This window comes from Camelus ferus, chromosome 23 (assembly GCF_009834535.1).
Source record: "Camelus ferus isolate YT-003-E chromosome 23, BCGSAC_Cfer_1.0, whole genome shotgun sequence".
Taxonomy (NCBI): Eukaryota; Metazoa; Chordata; class Mammalia; order Artiodactyla; family Camelidae; genus Camelus; species Camelus ferus.
This window is the reverse complement of record NC_045718.1, coordinates 11,593,220-11,612,060: the sequence shown is the minus strand read 5'-3', so window position 1 is coordinate 11,612,060 and position 18,841 is coordinate 11,593,220. Positions and strand designations below refer to the sequence as shown.

The window sequence follows — 18,841 nt, the reverse complement described above, 5'->3', positions numbered from 1 at the left end:
AGCGCCTGGGCGCTTCCCAAGCCGCTTCCCACCCTCGCCTGAGCAAGCGGCCGGTGGCTTCTCCGAGCCCTGGGCACCAGGGAAAGCCACCGTTCTGCTTTGGGGCGGTAGGTGGTGTCAACAACACTCCTCTCGGATTTTACGAATACTGCACTGGCATTTCCCTCCCACCTTCCCCCAGACCCTTACTCTGGCCTCCCCCACCTCTTGCTCCAGCTTCTCCCGCACGTTTTTTCCCCGAGTCGCTCAGAAACGCGCGCGCTGGAAGGAGAAACTTTCCTTTGGACCCAAGGATCTCGCCGGCCTCAAGGGCGCCCAAAGGAGAGGCTTTCTCGGCAGCTGTCCAAAGAGGGTCCCGTTGCAGCTCCGCGTCCCCTAAGCTCCCTTTCGCGCAGTCCCAGGTGAGAGCGGAAAAGCCACTTTGGGTCAACCAGGTTCCCCCGGGCAGCCAACCCACGAGTTAGACTCGGGCCTCGGCCCCAGAGGACTTGCACGGCCCTCCCTAGAGGCTTGGAGAGACTCCGGGTCTCGAGAGGAGTCCCACCCGCAGGACGCACGCCTTCCCGCCGCCCCCTCTGCCAAGTGCAGCCGGGCGACCTCAGGCCCCGGCCCAGCGCCGCGGGCGCGCCGCCTCTCCCGCACCGCCGCCGTGTGCACCAGACCTGAACTCTGCTTTCCACGCCTCCCCGGCCCTTTCAAGTTCGCTCAAGGGGATGGCAGGAAGCGTTCCGGGATCACAGGCCCGCCTGCCCGCACATCCTGCGCGCTGGAAGGGGTGAGGAGGGAAGAGCGCCGGTGACTTTTCCTAGCATTGTTCCCACCCCGGCCCAGAGCAACTGCGATAAACTTCTGAAAGGCTTAAGAGGCCCAGATCTAGAGTCTCTTATTTTGTTATGCGGGCGAAAATCTAGCCTGAGGGGTTTGCTTTTGTTGTTGTTCCCGTTAGCAATCGAGAGCTGGGAAAAACAAATCGGACTTCAGATCCCCAGCTCTCAGACAGGAGAGGAATGGAGCAGAACGGCGCCCCCGCCCTGCGCTCACCCCGCAGGGCCCAGCCGCAGGATGGGCTGGGGGTAACTCTGGTTCTCTCCAGTCCTTCCTGAGGGTATCAGGTGGTGCCCACTGGAGCCGGTTCCCAGTGCGCGCCTGGGCTTTGGGATGCCCACCAGTTCTAACACGGCTCAGCCAGCTTTCCACGAGGCAGAGGGTCCCTCCTCCACTCAAGAGCACTGGTTCCAGCTCCCACCGGTTCCAACGATGGGGAACCTGCTCGGGTTTCCAGGGAGCCAGTCCATTTCTCCGAATGCTCTTACTATTATAAAGCATCTCTAGCCTGAAACTGCCCCGCTCTGGTATCTAAAAAGCTCAAAGTCTCTCTTATTAATTAGAAGCGGCCAATTAGGCATTGCTTGGAAAATCTCCACCCAGCATTGTTCAAGAGCCATAAACTTTTATGCCTGCCTCTGGGGAGGGGGGCTGCCGCCCGCTCGCGCACTGCCTCGCAGCCCCGCAGCGGCAAGCGTCCAGCCCCGCGCGGAAACGGCGGCTGCAGCCCGCAGGGTAAGCCCGGGGCGGGAGAGCCGCGGGACGCGAGCGCCGCGAGCGCCTCCTTACCTTGCATGTTTTCCGGCATCTGCCCCTGTTCCCCATGCGACCGAGCCAGTCCCAGGGCTTCCGTCTCCACTTTGGGCAGCATGACAAGGCGGCCGCGGGCCGGGGTAGGGGGTCCGTGTCGGTCCGGAAGCCCAGCACCCGGACACGGGCGGCACAGATTCAACTCCGGAGGGAAGAAGGAGGGGGCGGCCTGGTGGCGGCTCCCTCGCCCGCTCTCTGGAGCGCGCCTCCGCCGCCTCCGGGGCTGCGCTCAGGACCCCCGAGTCCCGTCCAGTCTCGCAGCTCCCGAGCCGCGGCGAGGAGGAGGAGGAAGCGGGCTGAGAGCGAAGACCGCGTCCGGGCGCCAAGGTCGGGCTCGGCGAGGCCACAGCTGCCCGGGGCGCGGATGCGCGGACGGCCGAGCTCCCGGCGCGCAGAGGAGCCGGCGGTCGAGCTGCTGACCCTGCCGCCGCCGCGGCGTTGCCGGTGCCGCTGCTCCCGGACGGCTTGGCGCGGGCGACCCCCGCCCTCCCTCCGCCGCGCTCCGCTCGGGAGCGGCAGGGTCTCAGTCTCGCGCGCTCTCTGGCCTCACTCTCCTCTCCGCCCCTTCCCCGTCTCCGCTTCCCTCCGCTCACTGCAAGCGTGGAGTTAAGTTCCAGCCTCCCTCTGCTGCTTCGTCTGCCGGCGCCTGACGGAGAGCAGTCCTCTCCAGCTCCGAGGGCGCTCAGGGAGGAAGGGGGAGGAAGAGGAGGAGAAGGGAGGTAAGTAGGGCCGGTGTAAGGGGAAGGCTGGGAAGAGGGGTGATGACAGTGAATGGGGACGCGGGTTCCGGGCTCGGGTCGGACACCAGACGCCAGCCAATGAGGACGAGGCGCAGGCTCCGGTCCCCTCGCCTGCCCCAACCTCTTCACCCCGCCTCGCCCCCTCCCACCCCTCTCTGGCCCGGGGCGGGGGATGCGAGCGCGGTGGGGCTTACAGCGGGCGAGAGGCGACCTCTGTCTGAACGCGGCGGCCAAGGAGGGGAAGCTGGTGCGGAGACTGCGGCGCGCGCAGGGGAAGCCAGCGGGACGGGGGTGGGAGTGGGGATGGGGGCGCCCCCGGTGTGCGTCGGGTGAGGGGCAGCACGAAGAGTTAAACACACATTAAAACAACCTAGAAAAGAGGAGCTAACCTGCTCTCAAGGGTCTCTCCGCCTCACTCCTCTCGGCACTCAGTCCCCGCGACCCCGGGAGCGGCCGAGCTCGAAGCGCGGCTCACCTGCTCCCCCGGGGGGGACGGGGGCAGCCGTGTGGCCGCAAGTTCCCTCACTTGTTGGGAATTGGAACAGCTAACCCCGTTTCCCCACCCTTCCCCAGTGCCTGGGCTCACTTATATGCACAGTCCCCTTCCTCGAGCCCAAGATTATCTCGGCGGCGGACTTCCTAAGTTTGCGTGAACTGCGTTTTCATTTAGAATGCGGAGATGCGTCTGGGCTTTCCTTTTTCATTCTGGTCTCTTGGGTGGGACCAGCCACATGAAGCCCAGAGGGCCGGCACTTTAAAAAGTTTTAAAGAACCATCTGTTATGCAAGCTTTTCAGCCACCAGAGCAGCCCCACCTTCTAAGTTTTCAGATCTCATCCCAGCAAGATGAAAACATTTCCCCAGCCTCCCGACTGCACGCGAAATGCCTTATATTCAGTGTCTGCTGTGCGGCCTGGCGATTATCAGAATCCACCCACAAGGGGCTGAATTTGAATCTCAAAAGCTCTGAATTTATTCTATTTGAATGGCGTAGAGATCACACATTCAAACTGCCGGGTCCAGTATTTGATGAACTGAAAAATACTCCGATCATTGTCATGCCTAACCTACGGTTTTATCCGAAAGGAGTTCCTCCTCTACCCGCGCATGGCCACACTGCTGCCTCTAAACTGGTTGTTACTTTGCTCTTCAATATCTAGTATTCAGAATCCAAGTTCAAATTTAAACTTTAAAAATCTGTTTTAGTAGCATCTGCAGGTTTCATGAAAACATCTCAACTTGGTGGGTTGGCTGCCCATTAGTTTGTGAAGAGGAGGGGGCTGAGTTTGCCCGGATTAGTGGCCCTTAAGATGCTCAGATGTTGGTGGCAGTATCAAGCAACATTCAGTCCATTCTCAGTGTTCCTAGTTGTTTTCAGTATCTTCGTGAATTAAGTTCAGAAAGGGAGTAAGTCTCGGAGCTCAAATCAGTGCTCACAGGGCTTGACTTGTGGGTTCAGATGAACTTTGGGAATAAGTTGATTACAAAGCCTTCATGTAAGAACCACCCCCTCCCACGGTAATCAAGGAGCCTATGGGCGCCTTCCCAGCCCCAGGCAGACAGCTCAGGGGCCCGGTGCTGCCCTCGGTTGGGGAGAGAAGGCCCTCTGGCTGGTAGAGCAGGAGGAAGAGGTTAAGGAGAGTCAGAAGTAGACAGGGACAACCAGGACCTCCTAATTGCAGAGTGGCACACATTTTACCGGTTCTTGAGGCTGAGCCTGACTTGGCTGGTAGCAAACTTCGTGATCACGTTCATAACCCGGCCTCAACCCAAGAAGGGACCTGTTTAAGCCACACTGGTGTCTTCATTCTAGGCCAGTCTGCCCTCCCATCAGACCCCCAAAGACCTGGAGGGATGGTGATAAAGGACTAGCTGGCATCCATGTGGCTTCCTCACAAAAGACAGCAGCAACGGGGGAGAAGAGGGGTTGGGGTCAATGTTTTAAAAACCCGCCCTTTTTAAAAGAATGCACAGTTGACTCAGAGGAAAGGTCCGAAGCTTTCCGCCTGCTTTGAAGCGCCAGTGCAGGCAGGCGGCCCTGCTTAATAAGATGCGAGCCCTGTTCCAGGCGCCGAGAGTGCCGGAGGTCTCACGCCGAGAGAAAGCCTCCTCTGCTTAGAAATGGAGCCCTCGGTGCTGCAGGCCTCCAGTTCCAGGGACGGAAGGGCTCCCGAGGGCCAGAGCCATCCGGATCCCCTCGGGGGACCTCGAAACCCTGCCTCGTCCACCTAAATCTCCCACAGGAGAGACCCGAGGGTCCAGTCCACTTTCCCCGGGCGCTCCGCGTGGGGTTTAGGGGAGCAGCGGAGTCCGCAACCCTGGGGCAGAGGCCGAGGAAGGGGCGGCGGTACCCGGCTTCGGACGCGCGCTCGTTACCGTCCTCGGCCAAGCGCACCGTTTCCGCACTGGAGCCCTGTGACCCGGGGTGGGCTGGGCTCCCAAGAACACCCTCGGGGAAGGGTGGCGGCGGCGGAGGCGCCCGAGCCCGCCGCAGGGCCGGGTCGGTCGCCTGGGGATGGTTGTAGGTGGCAGAGGCCGCAGCACGAGGCAGGGGGGCCAAGAGGACCCCAGGAGGGGAAGCAGATGAGATGGGGGTGGGGGAGCAGGGTCTGTGTGGCCGAAACGTCGATGCCGGCGGTGGTCTGCACTCCCAGAAAGATACACCCACCGCCTTGGAATGATAAAGCCCCCGCAGGCGGGCCGACGCCTCCCATCCTCCGCGGGGCCGTCTCACCCACCGCCTCTTAGGGGAGGCACACTTAAGAATCCACCCCAGCTGCGGGAAGTGTAACAGGTGGGGGCCGGAGACGGGAACCCGGGGGGCCCGGAGAGGTGGCTCCGGCTTCGGCCGCCGTGCGCCTCCTCAGTTTCCTCCCTGTTCTCCTGCCAAGCCCTGGCAAACTTCGCTCCCTTTCCCCACCACGTCCCCCACGCCTCCACCTTCTTTCCTACGAGGCTGGTCTCCAGGCTCGTCCTTCCCGGCTCTGACTTTGTCTTAAAGCGTTGATTGACGGTTGCAATTACAAAGGATGATGGCTTGGGGAGGCTCCCGCAGCCTTGATGAGCCCAAGAAGACAGTTCTGGCATATTTTATCCGGGCTCAGCGTCACGGGCCGTGCGCCCCATCCACCCGCGGGCAGGGGCTGAGGGGATCTGGGCCTCCCCGCCCGCGAGGAGGTCACTGCCTTGCTCTCCCGCCTCCGCCTTCCCGCGCCTCCGCGCCGCGCTCCCGAGCGCGCGCCTGGAACAGCCTGCCCTTGACCTGACCTGGGGGTGTCGGTCGGCCCCGCGCGCTTCCCGCGTGCAGTCTGCAAAGGCACAAAGTGTCAAGACTTTGAGGACAGGCTCGAGTTTCCTGGGCTCAGCAAACACAGGTCCCCGGAAGCACAGCGTGGAAGACCCTCGCCTCCCGCGCGCCCGGGTGGGGAAGCCTCGCACGACCCAGCCAGCCTCGTTCGACGCTTGCCCGTCTACATCCTTGCAAACAATTTCGAAGGCCTCCTCCATGACTACTTGGTGCTTTCGAGAGACCAGAACACATTTCTCGTAGCAGGTGTGTACTATTCGGCCCCAGAGGAAGCTTAGACACTTTTACCCCCTCCAGAAATTCTCCACCACCAGGCCGAGAGAGCCCGAGGGCAAAGAGAAGCTGGTTTACTGGTCTCCTGAAACTTGGACTCTGCCTAATTTTTCGCCCCCCACCCCTTGAAAAGCCCACCGTAAGCCATTTTTGTATTTCTCTTGCCTTTCTCTGAAAATTAAGTTTAGCAAGAACAGAGTTTCGCTCCTGAGCTCGGGGGGGGGGGGGGGGGGCTGGGCTCTCCGCCCCTGCCTCTAGGCGCCCCGCCCCCACGTTCAAGCCCTTTTTTTTTTTTAGGAGGGGTTAAATTTCAGTGCAGACATAAATTACCAAAGAGCGTCAAATTGGCCGAAGCTTTCAAAAAATAAACTTGAATAGGTGAGAAGTCGTGTCATGTTAAAAAAAAAAAAAAAACCCTTCGCCAATTACTACTTCAGACCTCCTCAGCAACAGTGTCGAGGGCGGTAGGGAGAACTGCCGCCAGTTTAGACACTGCGCCCTGGACGAGGTGGCCCGGAGACGGCGATGGAACCACATTCACGCTGGAAGTATCTTAGTTTACCACGCCCCGCCTTTACCCACCAGAAGATGCAAGGTGATGCAGTTATCTGGGTAATCCAGACTCCACCCCGCCTTCCCCAAAACAAACTCCCATCCTAGCCCTGAAGGAAAGGTGAGGTTTGGGGAAAGTTTGGCCTCAATTATTGGACTCTGCAGCTCTCGCTAATAAGGCTTCGCTGTGGAACTTCTGGACTTCATTTTCTTTGGGGCAAACTGCCCCAGCCCAGGGGTCCAGGCGCGTCCCACCTTGGGAGGGCCGGTGCCCTTTGAAGTGAACAGGGAGATCCGGTCTTAGAAAGGAGCTGGCGGGGAAATAATCTTGGGTAGGTGGTCCAATCTAATCTATCTCTTCCTCTCTGTAATTGAAATGGAGATGGAAGTCAGCTCCAACTCAGAACTGGAGACTCCACTTTCGGAACCAACCAGAGCTCTGAGTGAGGGTCTCTGACCTGCCACCCAACCCTTGGCGAAATCAGCTGGACACCCACTTGGCGATTCCACCCCACCCCCACCCCCCAACCTGGACCAGGCGCTCCATCCTTGACACTAGATGATTCTGAAGCTGGTCAGATTGGAAGCAACCAGAGGGAAGGGGTCACGAGCTGCCCAGCTTCCGAGTCTCCTGCTATGGCCTGGAGGGCGTGGACCACCCAGAGGCTCTTCCCTTAGGAAAGCCCCCACGCAGGGGGTTTCTGGTTAAGATCCCAGAGTCCTGGACCCGCAGAGCTGCAGGCATCCAGCAGTTTGGGTCCCTCTGGGGCAGCAAAGAAAGTGGGGTTTGGAGAGGCAAGACTCGCGGTGGTGTCGTCCCCCTGGGGCTTGCCACGCGGACGCAGGGAGAGTGTTGGGGTCCCCGAGGTGCCGCGGTTGCTCGATTCGGAAGATATCGGCTCCTTTTCTAACCAGCCTCCAACTTGAAGACAACTTTTGCGGTTAAGAGACGGTGGCCAGCGTGCGCCGAGCCTGGGGACGAGTTCTTTCGCTTTCCCTCGGGGTTTCTTGTCTGGAAACTGGGACGTTGCTTCAGGGACCTGGTGGCGCGCTCTGACCAGTTCTTTCCAATCCTACACGGACCGCTGGAGGAGGCGGGGCTTTGGGCCACTGAGGATGTACACGTCCAGATCTGGAGCCGGAATCAGCATTTATTGTGAAAAATATTAGCGCCGCGCGTGGGATCAGCATTTCTCGGCAGGAGACGCGCCCGGGTTTGTCAAAAGTGCTTAAGAAGGGTGGTGGGTGGAGGTGGTGCTTAACCCATCTTTCCCTATCTCCTTCCCTCATGAGACAACATTTGTTTGTTTCTTAGGAATAAAAAGTCCTGTCTAAACTCAGTCACTTACTTTGAGTGACCTCCCTGTCCTGCTACCCACGGACTCTAACAAGTAAGTGCTCCCATGTCCTCCCGATTTCCTTGCCATGCGCTCAGCGGCCCTGCACCATAAACCGTGAAACTGCAAGCTGAACGTCAGGCTCCAGAGATCCTTTCAGGAAATTCCAGAGTGGAAGACCAGAAGTGCCTTCCCACCCATCTCTGCCCTGCCCTCGGGCTCCACAGGCTGTGCCACCCCACCCAGACACCACGCCCACCCCACCCTTCTGAACTCTTGGGGGTCCTAAATCAGATTTCCACCGTGGATTGAAGAGGAAAATAAAGAGCCATTTACAAATGTCTTTCTTCAGCCCAAAATGCCTTTCGGAAGACAGTCTGAGTAGATCAACATTGTTCGTAGTCATAATTTGGTTATGACAACAAGGGCAAAAAGGTAACACCTTGAAGAGCATGGATTTCAGAATCATATCCATGGGTGTCATTTACAGCTCATTCTTCTGACAAGCTGAGTGATTCTGGGTACATCACTTGACTGAGAAGTCTATCTTTAAAATTTAAACAAATGTTTTCTTGTTGAAGTATAGTCAGTTATGATGTGTCAATTTCTGGTGTCCAGCATAATTTTTCAGTCATCCATGTACATACATATATTCGTTTTCACATTCTTTTTCATTATAGGTGACTACAAGATATTATATATAGTTCCCTGTGCTATACAGAAGAAATACTTTTTTAAATCTATTTTATAGATAGTAGTTAGTATCTGCAAATCTGAAACTCCCAATTTATCCTTTTCTACCCCCTTTCCACCCAGTAACCATAAATATTTGTTTACTATATCTGTGAGTCTGTTTCTGTTTTATAAATGAATTCATTAGTGTCCTCTTTTTTCTTTTTTTCTTTAACATTTTTTAATTGAGTTATAGTCATTTTACAATGTTGTATCAAATTCTTTTTTCTTTTTAGATTCCACATATGAGTGACATCATATGGTATTTTTCTTTCTCTTTCTGGCTTACTTCACTTAGAATGATGCTATCCAGATCCATTCATGTTGCTGCAAGTATCTATTTCATTCTTTTTTATGGCTGAGTAGTATTTTATCATCTGAGTCCATTTTTTTAAGTCAATAAAATGTTAACACAGAAAACTTTTTTTTTGTAATAAGTAAACTTTATATGTATGAGCTGGTGCCCCAAGAGGAGCCCACCAGGCCGTTATTAATAGCAGTTCTCTTTTCTCTTTTTCTTTTTCCCCTTAACTTCCCCCAGATCACCCTTCTGTAAGGAAAATAACCAGGAAGGGAGTCACCAGCCATTCTAAGGACTATGACAAGTAGATCTTCCCAGTGGGAGGTTCTGGCCAACTCCACCATCTTGCAGCATTTGACACAGTTCTCAGGGCTCAGTCACATGACCTTCAGCTATTCAGCTTGTTTGAAGTTTAAAAGTTAAAGTCTGTCTTGTTACTTATCAATCACACAAAAACACACATAATGGTGCTCCCAAAAGGCTATGAAAGAGGACTTTATTGATCAGTCTGGTCCCCTTGGCTCCCCCAGGCTTAATCTCTCACACTCAGACTGGTCACGTTTCAGCTCTTCCCCAGACCACAGTGCTCCCTGAACTCCTGAAGTTCCTTGAAGCCAACTGGATTTCTCATTCAAGTTATTGTTCCAGCAGGTGGAGAGGAAGGACATACACACTAAGAAACAGCTTTCTCCCAAAGCGGGTTCTGGACTTGGGGAGCAAGATGTCTGGCTCTTGCCCCACACAGGGCATCCCTGGAGGTGTCTGGGGGGGGCTGGATCACCAGATGGGGGACTGTCCCAGAGCCCATCTCTAGCCCAGCTCAATCAAGTTCAGGGTTGAATCCAAGATAACCCTAGGCATTGTGTCTGGGTGGAGGGGTCGAGTAAAGCATTGCCAAGCCTCTGTTCTCCCGTACTCCACACGTCTCTCTTGGTTTATTAAAAGAGACATTAAGAAATCCTTTAAGTCCCATCACAACTTGAGGATCCAGGCCAGGGAAGAGACTCTGGGAGGCATTGTTTTGGAGGTGGGCAGGAGAGGAGGTCCCACGGTTAGCTTCCTGGAGGGAACTGGTTGCCCAGCCCCAGCAGAAAGAATCAGAACACGGGTTTGGGTGACTGGTGTTCTAAACTGCATTGCCGATAAATCAGCTAGAGGTTACATACAGGCTGTCTCACTTTCCATGTGTGACATCTACTTCCAGAGATCTTTAAGGGCACAGAGCTTACTAGAGGTTATCACCGGAAGAAAATCAGACTCCAAGAGTGTGAAGGGGACCAGATAGCAACGTTTACATCACGTCTCAATACGGCATGTGCATTGTGTATTCTGAACCCCTAACTATGCAGACAGAACTTCCTGTGGCAGGCATGCGACGTCAGATTGACTGTTTAATAAATATTCTTGGAAAATGCACTGAATTTGAAGAACTACATAAACAGAATACAAATCACAGCATAATGTTGGGCACATTGCAGGAGGGTCAATGTATACTTGTCACATGACGTATTTCCTATCACACAGACTTGGCCCTTTGGCTGATATGGTACTGAAATTAGTACTGCGTATCATTCAGTAAAGTCACTCCACTCATGAAAAAGAAAAAAACCCTAAGGCAGAACCCAAGCATCTGGGCAGCGTCGCAGGGCTGGGGAACATCAGGGTGCTGATCTGGTACAACCCGAGGCCGCTGCTTTACGCCCCTCTGGTGATCCTGCAGGCGGGCAGGAGGAACAGGCCATCCTATTTTCACTTTTCTACGTGAGCACAGGCAGCTAAACACAATCTTCATTTAACCACCAACGTGCATATTAGAAAAATGCCATGCTCAACTAGGACGCAGAGAGACAGCCTTTTAGACAAAGGACAGAGGCACCTTTCCCGGCAGAACACAGCTGAATTGTCGAGCTCAAACCCTGACTGGGCCATACATACATTGGGCTCAGTGTTGTGAAGTTCTGCCCACCTGATCCCAACGTGCAATTTGCCATCTCAAAGCCGCCAGGGCCGCAGCCTCTATGAGCTGCACTTGTGGTTTCTCAGTGGGCCTGCCCTGGGCCATCAGACCCCCATCCAAGAGGCAACTGGCCATCAGGGACCCAACTGTCCCGTCTGATGGCTCCCCAGTGTCTCCTCATCCTTTCTGCCAGCCTCCTGGGTGACTGCCTAGCCAAGAACCCCCGGGACGGCCCTCAGCACTGCTGGGAGACTTCCCTGTGGGACAGACGGGCTCTCAGTGCCAACCGCCGCCTCCAGGTGACTCAGACGTCTCAAATGGGGACACCTCTCCCCCATCCGTGGGGCTGCAGTGTCCGGGGACGCGGGAGAGCGCGCGCCTGGGCCGGGAAGGGGCGGCTGGCAGCCAGTGAGTTCCGGAAAGAGGTCCTCTTTAACCGGAAAGTTGACGGGAACCTCTCCCCACCCTCCCCCGGTCTGGCGCCCGGAAGTGCCCGCACGGGTCTGGGCTGTTCGCGGGCACGCGGAGGCCTGGGCGCCTCCTTCGAGACTTTCTTGAGGTTCAGCCGCTAGCGGTCGCCCCTCCGGACCCCGCGGCCCCCAGACGTGCAGGTGCTCTGGCTTCGTGCCGGGAGGGACCCCGCGCGGTGTGAGCGCCCACGGGCTCAGCGAAGATCCGCGTCCTCCGCGTGAAGGCGGCTCCGGCCACCACCCCGCGCGCGCCCTGGGGCTCGGCGTGCGTGGCCTCGGCATCCCCTCGCCCGACGTGCGCGTTGGCGGTGGGACGCGTCTCCCCGCGCGCCCCCGCGTCCCCCTCCCGGCCGCGCCTCTCCCCGCGCGCCCCCGCGTCCCGGCCCGAGCGCGCCCTCGCCGCGCGCCCCCGACGTCAGCCGAGGCCGCCCCTCCAGCTGCCGCTGCCTGGAGGGACCCTTCGCCAGCGCGCCCCGGGGGCTTCGCCCCCAGCAAAGATTTGAAATGGCTCTGCGTCCTCTTCCGGCTCCCTTCTGTGCCCATAGTTCCTTTTTATCTGCAGAGCACTTGATTTCTCTGTTGCACTCTGCCTGCCTTCCCCGTGTTTTCTTTCTCGTAAGTACAGAACATTTTTTTGTAACCATTTCCTCAATTGATATACTTTAGGGTGTAGTTGGCCCATAAAAAAAGCAATCACTGCATTCAGTGGAGTCAGCTGGCTATCAAGGGAGGAAGAAGAAAAGCCGGAGCCTGGATTTTCCTTCTTGTTCCAGCAGAGCTGGAAGGAACCCAGCGCTGATGACAGGCCTCTGCCAGTTACAGGGAAGTTCCAGCCCGACAGCCTCAGGCAGGGCTACAAAACGGCCCAGGCCTCTCAGACACTAGTGGGAAGGAAGCTGGGCATGATTTCCACAGATAAGAATTACAGACGGCTGGAATCACTTTCCTTTAGTCCTTTGCTTTTAGGCTTAAGTGAAGGTATTCTTGCCGTAACGTTAATGCTTGTGACTCGCCATTATTTGTTCTTTCTTAAAATGAAAATTAGCTTTACTTACTTACTCTGTTTATGAAAAGAAGACATGCTTACTATTTTGAGAAAAAAAAAAAAAAGAAGACAGTAACCTTACCTTCTAATCCTTAACTAATGATGGTATAATTTTTGCTTTTTCTGGCATGTGAAACAAAAGTTTTCTATAGTATCTGCAATGAATGAGACATCGGTACTGTGGTGTGATCTGAAACTCCACAGACACTTGAAAGCATTTGTTAAAGTTTGATCAGTGATGACTCCATATGGTTAACTTATTTTAAGTTGTTCAAATTTTAGCTTATTATTTCTCATTTAAAATCGTCAGGAAATATTAGGGATGAAATTGATATATTGCACATTTTGTTTCCTGTCTGTTTTAGGCTAATAGAATGACATCCAAAAACAGTGGACCAAATGAATAATATTTGAAATATTCATGTGCCTCTTTTGAGCTTTCAGAAAGATAAATGTGTGATATTTACATGGCCTTATGTGCTTTTGATAAACACAGTTGGAAGAGCCGTGACTTCTAACAGTAGATACATCAGTGAGGTTAAGTTACATGTATTAGCGTAGCAGCAGGATAGAAGTAGCTGATAAATAGAGCAACTCCTACTTACCAATAGGTGTGAGCCCGTGCTTTAGAGATTCCTGTAAATCCCCAGTCTCCGAACTAGAAGACATTCTTAGTGAAATTACAGGCAGTCCTTTGGCTTAAAGCAGAAATCATTGAGCGTAAGAAAAAGTGCAGCTTGTCAAGTTTTGTAGTGGTCGGGAGGACACATCAAGACTACAGTACTCCCTGAGTGAAAGTTAAGAAAAAGAAAAAAAAAAAAATCCAGGAATTCAGAAAGTTACAAGCAAGTCTTTTCCTGGACTCTGTACTTTTTCCAGCATCAGTGCCCTGCTGTAAACCATGTATCGAGTTTCATGATGGTTTCTAATCTGAGGAATGGAAACTTTTGATAGGCTTGGACTAATCACATGACTCTGTGCAGGTCGATAAGGGGACCCTGTTATAAAGTGACAGCAGAAGAGATAAGAACTCTTGGCAGATAATGGCAAAGAAATGATTAACTCAGAAGTGGAGAGGTGCTATGCAGCACAGAGAGTGGAAAGTTGTAAAACTGAGGGGTCAGAAGATCACACTCAGTGGATAAAACTCCAAACCAGCTCAAATCCACTAACTAAACTGAGGCTTGTGACATACTCCCTCGATGTCATCACCTCTGCACAGAGGACAGATGTGGCTCTTCTGACCTCTGTAAATATATTTTAGATGACAATGTTGGCAGACATTAATTCTTTGAATGATGACTGGGGATATGACTGACACTTCGCAGGGCTACAGGCAGCCTTTCCAAGCCTGTGCTGATTTATTTATTTGTGTTTTGTCAAACAGTTTTTTTATCTGCCTCTTCATTAGCTGAGGAATTCGCCTGAACTGGTTTGTACATTGGTCAGTTGGTTAAGAGGGCAGCCGACCTATCTCTTTACCCTCAATAAACTAAACCTTATACTCTGAGGTTAATGCTGGCAAAATGATGAATGTGTAACACATTTCCCATGATTTCAAAATTATCATTCTTTCTTGAATCCATGGGAAAAAATCTGGATCACTCTTCATCATAAAAGAACTATTACTCAAATGACCAAGGGTTTTAGGCTCTTGTTGAAAATCTCTCTTATTCTTCAAAATAACAAAACCTGAACTCTTAGAGCAACGCATGCCTTTCCATATTTTGTGGGACAGTTAGTTGTTTTCTTGTATGTGTTGATTTTGCTAATGGAGCAAACTTTTTTTTTTTTGCCTGAGATTCTATTTGGAAAACCCAAAAATTTTATATACAGCATTTTCCCCATCAAAATTGTACTTTTTGGATTAGATTTGACTGTATATAATAGGAAAGCTGGAATGACAATAGTTTAACACATTTATTTCTCTCATAAAAAAAAATTCAGAGGTTGGGGTGGTACAGTGGCCCTACAAAGTTGTTGCAATTTATCATCCTCTGTCTCTTGTCCTCATGTTCCAGAACAGCTGCGAGGGGTCAGCCATCACTACTAAGAAACAGTATGGAGGAAGGAAGAAAACACATATTCCTTTTTTAGGAAATTCCCTGAAAGCACCACATAAACACTTTGCACATATCTCACTAGGCAGAAATTAGGCACATATCCACACTTAGCTGCAAGGGAGGCTGGGCAGTATTTAGCTGAGCAAGTAAATATGCATTTCAGAGTAAAAAGGATTGCGTGATTATAATCATCCACGTCAGTCCTTTGTTGTTATTTCTTTAAACAATCAGGCAACAACATGGCACAATAGCAGAAATGTACCTACGTACAAACTATGCAGCTGTTCCCTTCAAAATTGTTAGGACTCCAAACGGTTTTTGCTTATGTAAGTCAATGTCTATTAGTGTTTATTGTGTTCAGAGTTAAAACTGAGAACGTAAAAAATTATTAATGACTTATAAGTATATTAGTGTATTCTGAAAAATAGGTGACTATGAATAACACATTTAAAATTGAAAGCAATTATTTTCCAAATTGAAAAAAAATCTGTAAAAAGTGGCATTTTCAGAAGTCTCGTTAACATCTAGCTGGATTCTCACATCTGCTTCTGCCCTCAGTCTGTAGTGATATATTGTTTTGGTTGAAGTTTATAAGAAAATGTGGTCTTCAAAATACGAAGTCAGGAAAAAGACGAGTCTTACAACAGCTTCTTCAGTGCCTTTTTCTTTGGCACTACGCCAGAAGCCCACAAGCAATGTCTTCTCAGTTGAAATATGGACTCTGAAGCCGTTTCTGTGGACGCCTTGTGCTCTACTACACTGAAGTTCATTGGCCTTTTCTACACTTCAAATACACCTTTTCCTACGCATGATTTTGTTAAATCTTATACTGGTGATTTGGAAAATAGAGGTTCATCAAATGTGGCAAATTTTCCACATGTGGACAAGTGTCAAAAATTCTACTTGCTAATATCACCACTGATGTCATCAAAAGTCTTTCAATCCTGGGAAGCTGTCAGACTCACAGTGAAATACACAACTTTTCACTTGAACGTCTGAATTTTATCAGTGGAAAAAGGTTCTATTTTTTCCTTGAAGTAACTGGTTCACTTCATATTTGAGAAGTGTCCCCCAGGCACCCACATCTAAACAACGGCAGTTTGTTTGTCGGTCATTCTCAAAATCTAAAGGTAACGTTCCTTTGAAAAAAAGGAGTCATGTTCTTCAAGGGTATCACGTTAACACATTTTTACAAAGTGCATCATGTGTGGAATACACTGGTTGTTCTGGTCAGAGAATACAAGGCTTGGAATCCTTTGTCAAATAAAATAGTGTGTTAATGTCTGTTTTCACAATGTGCTTTCGTAATTCTATTTTTGGGAAATTCAGGGCAAGGAAGAAATTGGAATTGAATTAAAATAGATGACATCTTCTTTTGTTAAATACACAGAAACTTCCTGGTGCCGCAGCCTCAGTGTCCTGCCTGAGAGATTTGTGGAACACAGAGGAGTTGGATGCTTACCATAGGAACCTGGGATTCTGGCTCTTTTTCTGGCTTTTCATGTCTTTGAAATAAATGTCAAGATTATTTAAAAATGTACCTCCCTACACCTCAGGGTTACATTGTCAGTTGGTTAGAAGACTGATTTTTGGATCAACAGTTTCATTCATTTTCTTCAGGGCAGTAAAGTTAGCAAGCTCAAGGATGTTTCCTTGAGTCTTTGAAACTCTCTGGAGAGAAGGACTTGGTGTTTGTGATGAGCCAGAACAAGCACACCTCTGGCCCAGGACCGAAGAAGAAAAGAGAGAGAAATTGATGAGGGGCTCTATTTATATAAATGGAATATATATATATATATTCCCTTAATTAACACATTATAACCTAATTAGAGTAATTGTTTAAATCACGAATGCTAATAAGGCTAAAATCCAAGTTTTAACTTCTATGGAAAGAAGTTTTATAAATGGAAAAACCATCTGCAAGATAGAGTGGACGACTGGCGTCTCTAGGTAACTAACGCACGTGGTCTTGTGCCTTAATTGGGGAGGGGTCAGTTTGATACACTTATTGTATAGTTGATAAAAGGAAAGGGACCTTTTCTGAATTTTGATTGGATGATGATACCAGGCAAGTTGGAATGTAAATTTATGACACTAGCTAATTTCAATGTTGAAATTTAAATTGTATTTTCTTCTTTTAGGTTGCTGGAAGAGACTCCTCCTCAGTGAGTGACTCGAGCCCATGGGTGTACATTTTCAAGCCTTTGTGTGGCTTGAAACAGTATTAACATCAATGCTTCTTTTAAACTGAGTAAGTGGGGTGTGTGTACAGCTACAGATCATGTGTAACTCTGTATGTGGGCGTTCGTTGTAATATAATTTCACACATCGTAATCGATTGAGCTGTCGTTGTCTGAAGAGTCACATGCAGAGTCTATAATCCCTTTTTCCTCTTTGCTGTTTGCTCTGATTACTGTTGCTTTCGTTTCTCCTCTCGCTTTGCGTTACTAGGTTGAAATAAATGCTGGAATACCACATCAGAACGATGACAGTGCTATGTGGGTCTAAGTGTAGGAAGCCAGAAAGAGAAAGAAAAATGCCACATGGCATCATTTATATGTGAAGTCTAAAAAACAGAAGACACAAGCAAACTTATTTACAAACCAGAAACAGACTCACAGACATAGAAGACAAACTTATGGTTACTGGGGGGAGACGGGGTGGGAAGGGATAAGTTGGGAGTTCGAGGTTTGAGATACTACCATGTGTAAAATAGATAAACAACAAGTTCCTGCCACAGAGCACAAGGAGTTCTATTCAATATCTTGTAGCCTCTGTGATGAAAAGAATATGAAAACGAATACATGTATATCTGTGTGTGACTGAAACGTGATGCGGTGCACCAGACATTGACACAGCGCTGGGAACTGACTAGACTTAAGGTTTTTAAAAAAAGCGCCATATGGAGAGACCAGATTGAAGAGAGATGAGAACGGCGAAAGGCCGGCCGCCGCCTCGCTCTGCGCCTCTGAGCTGTGCTGCTGACTCCGAGCCCCGCCCGGCACGCTCACCTCTGGCTCCGGCTTGGATGGGCTAGGTCTGGGCGCCTCCTGCAAGTCGAGGTGAGAGGTGGCCGTGCGGGCCCCGTGAGACGTCCACAGAGCCTCCTCAGGGTGGGAGTGTGGAGGAGACCTGTCATAGGGGGTGAGCGGTTTAGAACCGGCAGTGGTGCTCCCCGGGTGAGGGAGCTGTGACCTTGGCTGGTCGCTGGAGATGGCGTTTGACGGACAGGCTGTTTTTCCTTTGAGATGTGAGCTTTTGTGTGCACTCTGCTCGGCATTCATGCCGTAGTAGATACTGTTTACTTAGCTTACGTCTTTCCTTTAGATATACAGTGAATTTCAGAATACATATTTACTGAAACAACAATTTCTCCCCGAATTTCCAGATGGAAACCCAGAAGGGGCGTACATTTTTGCAAGCATAGCTCACGCCTGTAACTGCTTTGGAAGATGTAGGGCTTCTCTCATACATGCCCGCGTGTCGGACACACATTTGTTAAGGCTTCACATGTTATTCAGTCCATGAAATGGCGTCGTCCATCCGATCTTCCCATACACCCAACTGTCTTCCTCTGAAAAACCATTCAGTTGTAGTTGGTGAATGCAGCCCACCTGTGCATGAGAGCCTAGAATTTAGGATCAGAAAGTTCACAACTTTGTCCCCTACTCAGGGGCCAAGTAATGCCTAACCTCTTTGAGCTTTGAAGCCTTCAAGTAAAAATGACAAAAATGATGGAATCTGGAAGTGTTTGCTGTGAGCAGTGAGACTGTATGTAGAAAGCGCTCAGTGTGGTGCCAGAGAGAAAGTGCGTGTTTTGACGTCATGAGAAACCAATAGGGACCCTGTGACTGGGGTCCTGGGAGAGACTCGTTTTCCATAGTGGGATTTTGGAAGACACACGCAAGCTTCTTTGTGTGTTTGGCTTTGGATGCCAGCTCTCACTCACAGGTGCTACTTGACGCCCCGTGGGAGACCTCGCGTGTGTGGCTTGATAGCGTTCCGTGGTGCTCGGCTTCGGTTCTTCTCCTTTTTGTGGATGGTTGACAAAATATGAAACAGTGAAAAAGACTGAGTTTTGTACTTTGTTATAGGTCGTATTTGTTATATGCTATGCTGACAGGATTGTTTACAAAATACTCCATGGACGTTGAGGGGTGATAGCGTTGCTGAGTTCCTAGTGACTCCCACCAGAACCTTTAAAAATACTGTTTGTTGTTTGTCACTCTCTGACTCCCTTTCCTGTGGGACTTACTGGCACGCTGAGGAAACGTCATATTAATGAGTGACTTCGGTCTTTTGAAGCTTATCTAGCAGGCTAATTTAATAGAAACAGACACTCAGTACTTTGTGAGAAATGAACATATTTTTGTGAAAGAAAGGCTGGTGTGACATTCACATGCGATACCAACAGCAGGTGCTTGGAACTC

At 50.8% G+C, this 18,841-nt stretch overlaps 1 protein-coding gene across 4 annotated transcripts in view; it reads right to left on the bottom strand.

Annotated features, from left to right (window-relative positions):
• NR5A2 (nuclear receptor subfamily 5 group A member 2) overlaps window positions 1-13,297 on the bottom strand; it is a 110,595-nt gene extending 97,298 nt beyond the window's left edge. Inside the window, exons 1-2 of one of the 4 annotated variants that reach the window (XM_032466828.1) lie at window positions 12,955-13,297; window positions 1,615-1,753 (exon numbers count right to left, since the gene is read on the bottom strand). In XM_032466828.1, coding sequence (XP_032322719.1) covers window positions 1,615-1,753; window positions 12,955-13,017 — 202 coding nt within the window. In that variant the 5' untranslated portion in view covers window positions 13,018-13,297. Of the gene's footprint in view, window positions 1-662; window positions 684-1,614; window positions 2,996-12,953 lie in introns of those variants that run through there. The other 3 variants (XM_032466824.1, XM_032466823.1, XM_032466826.1) reach the window with 3 other exon arrangements.
• Window positions 13,298-18,841: the final 5,544 nt, after the last annotated feature.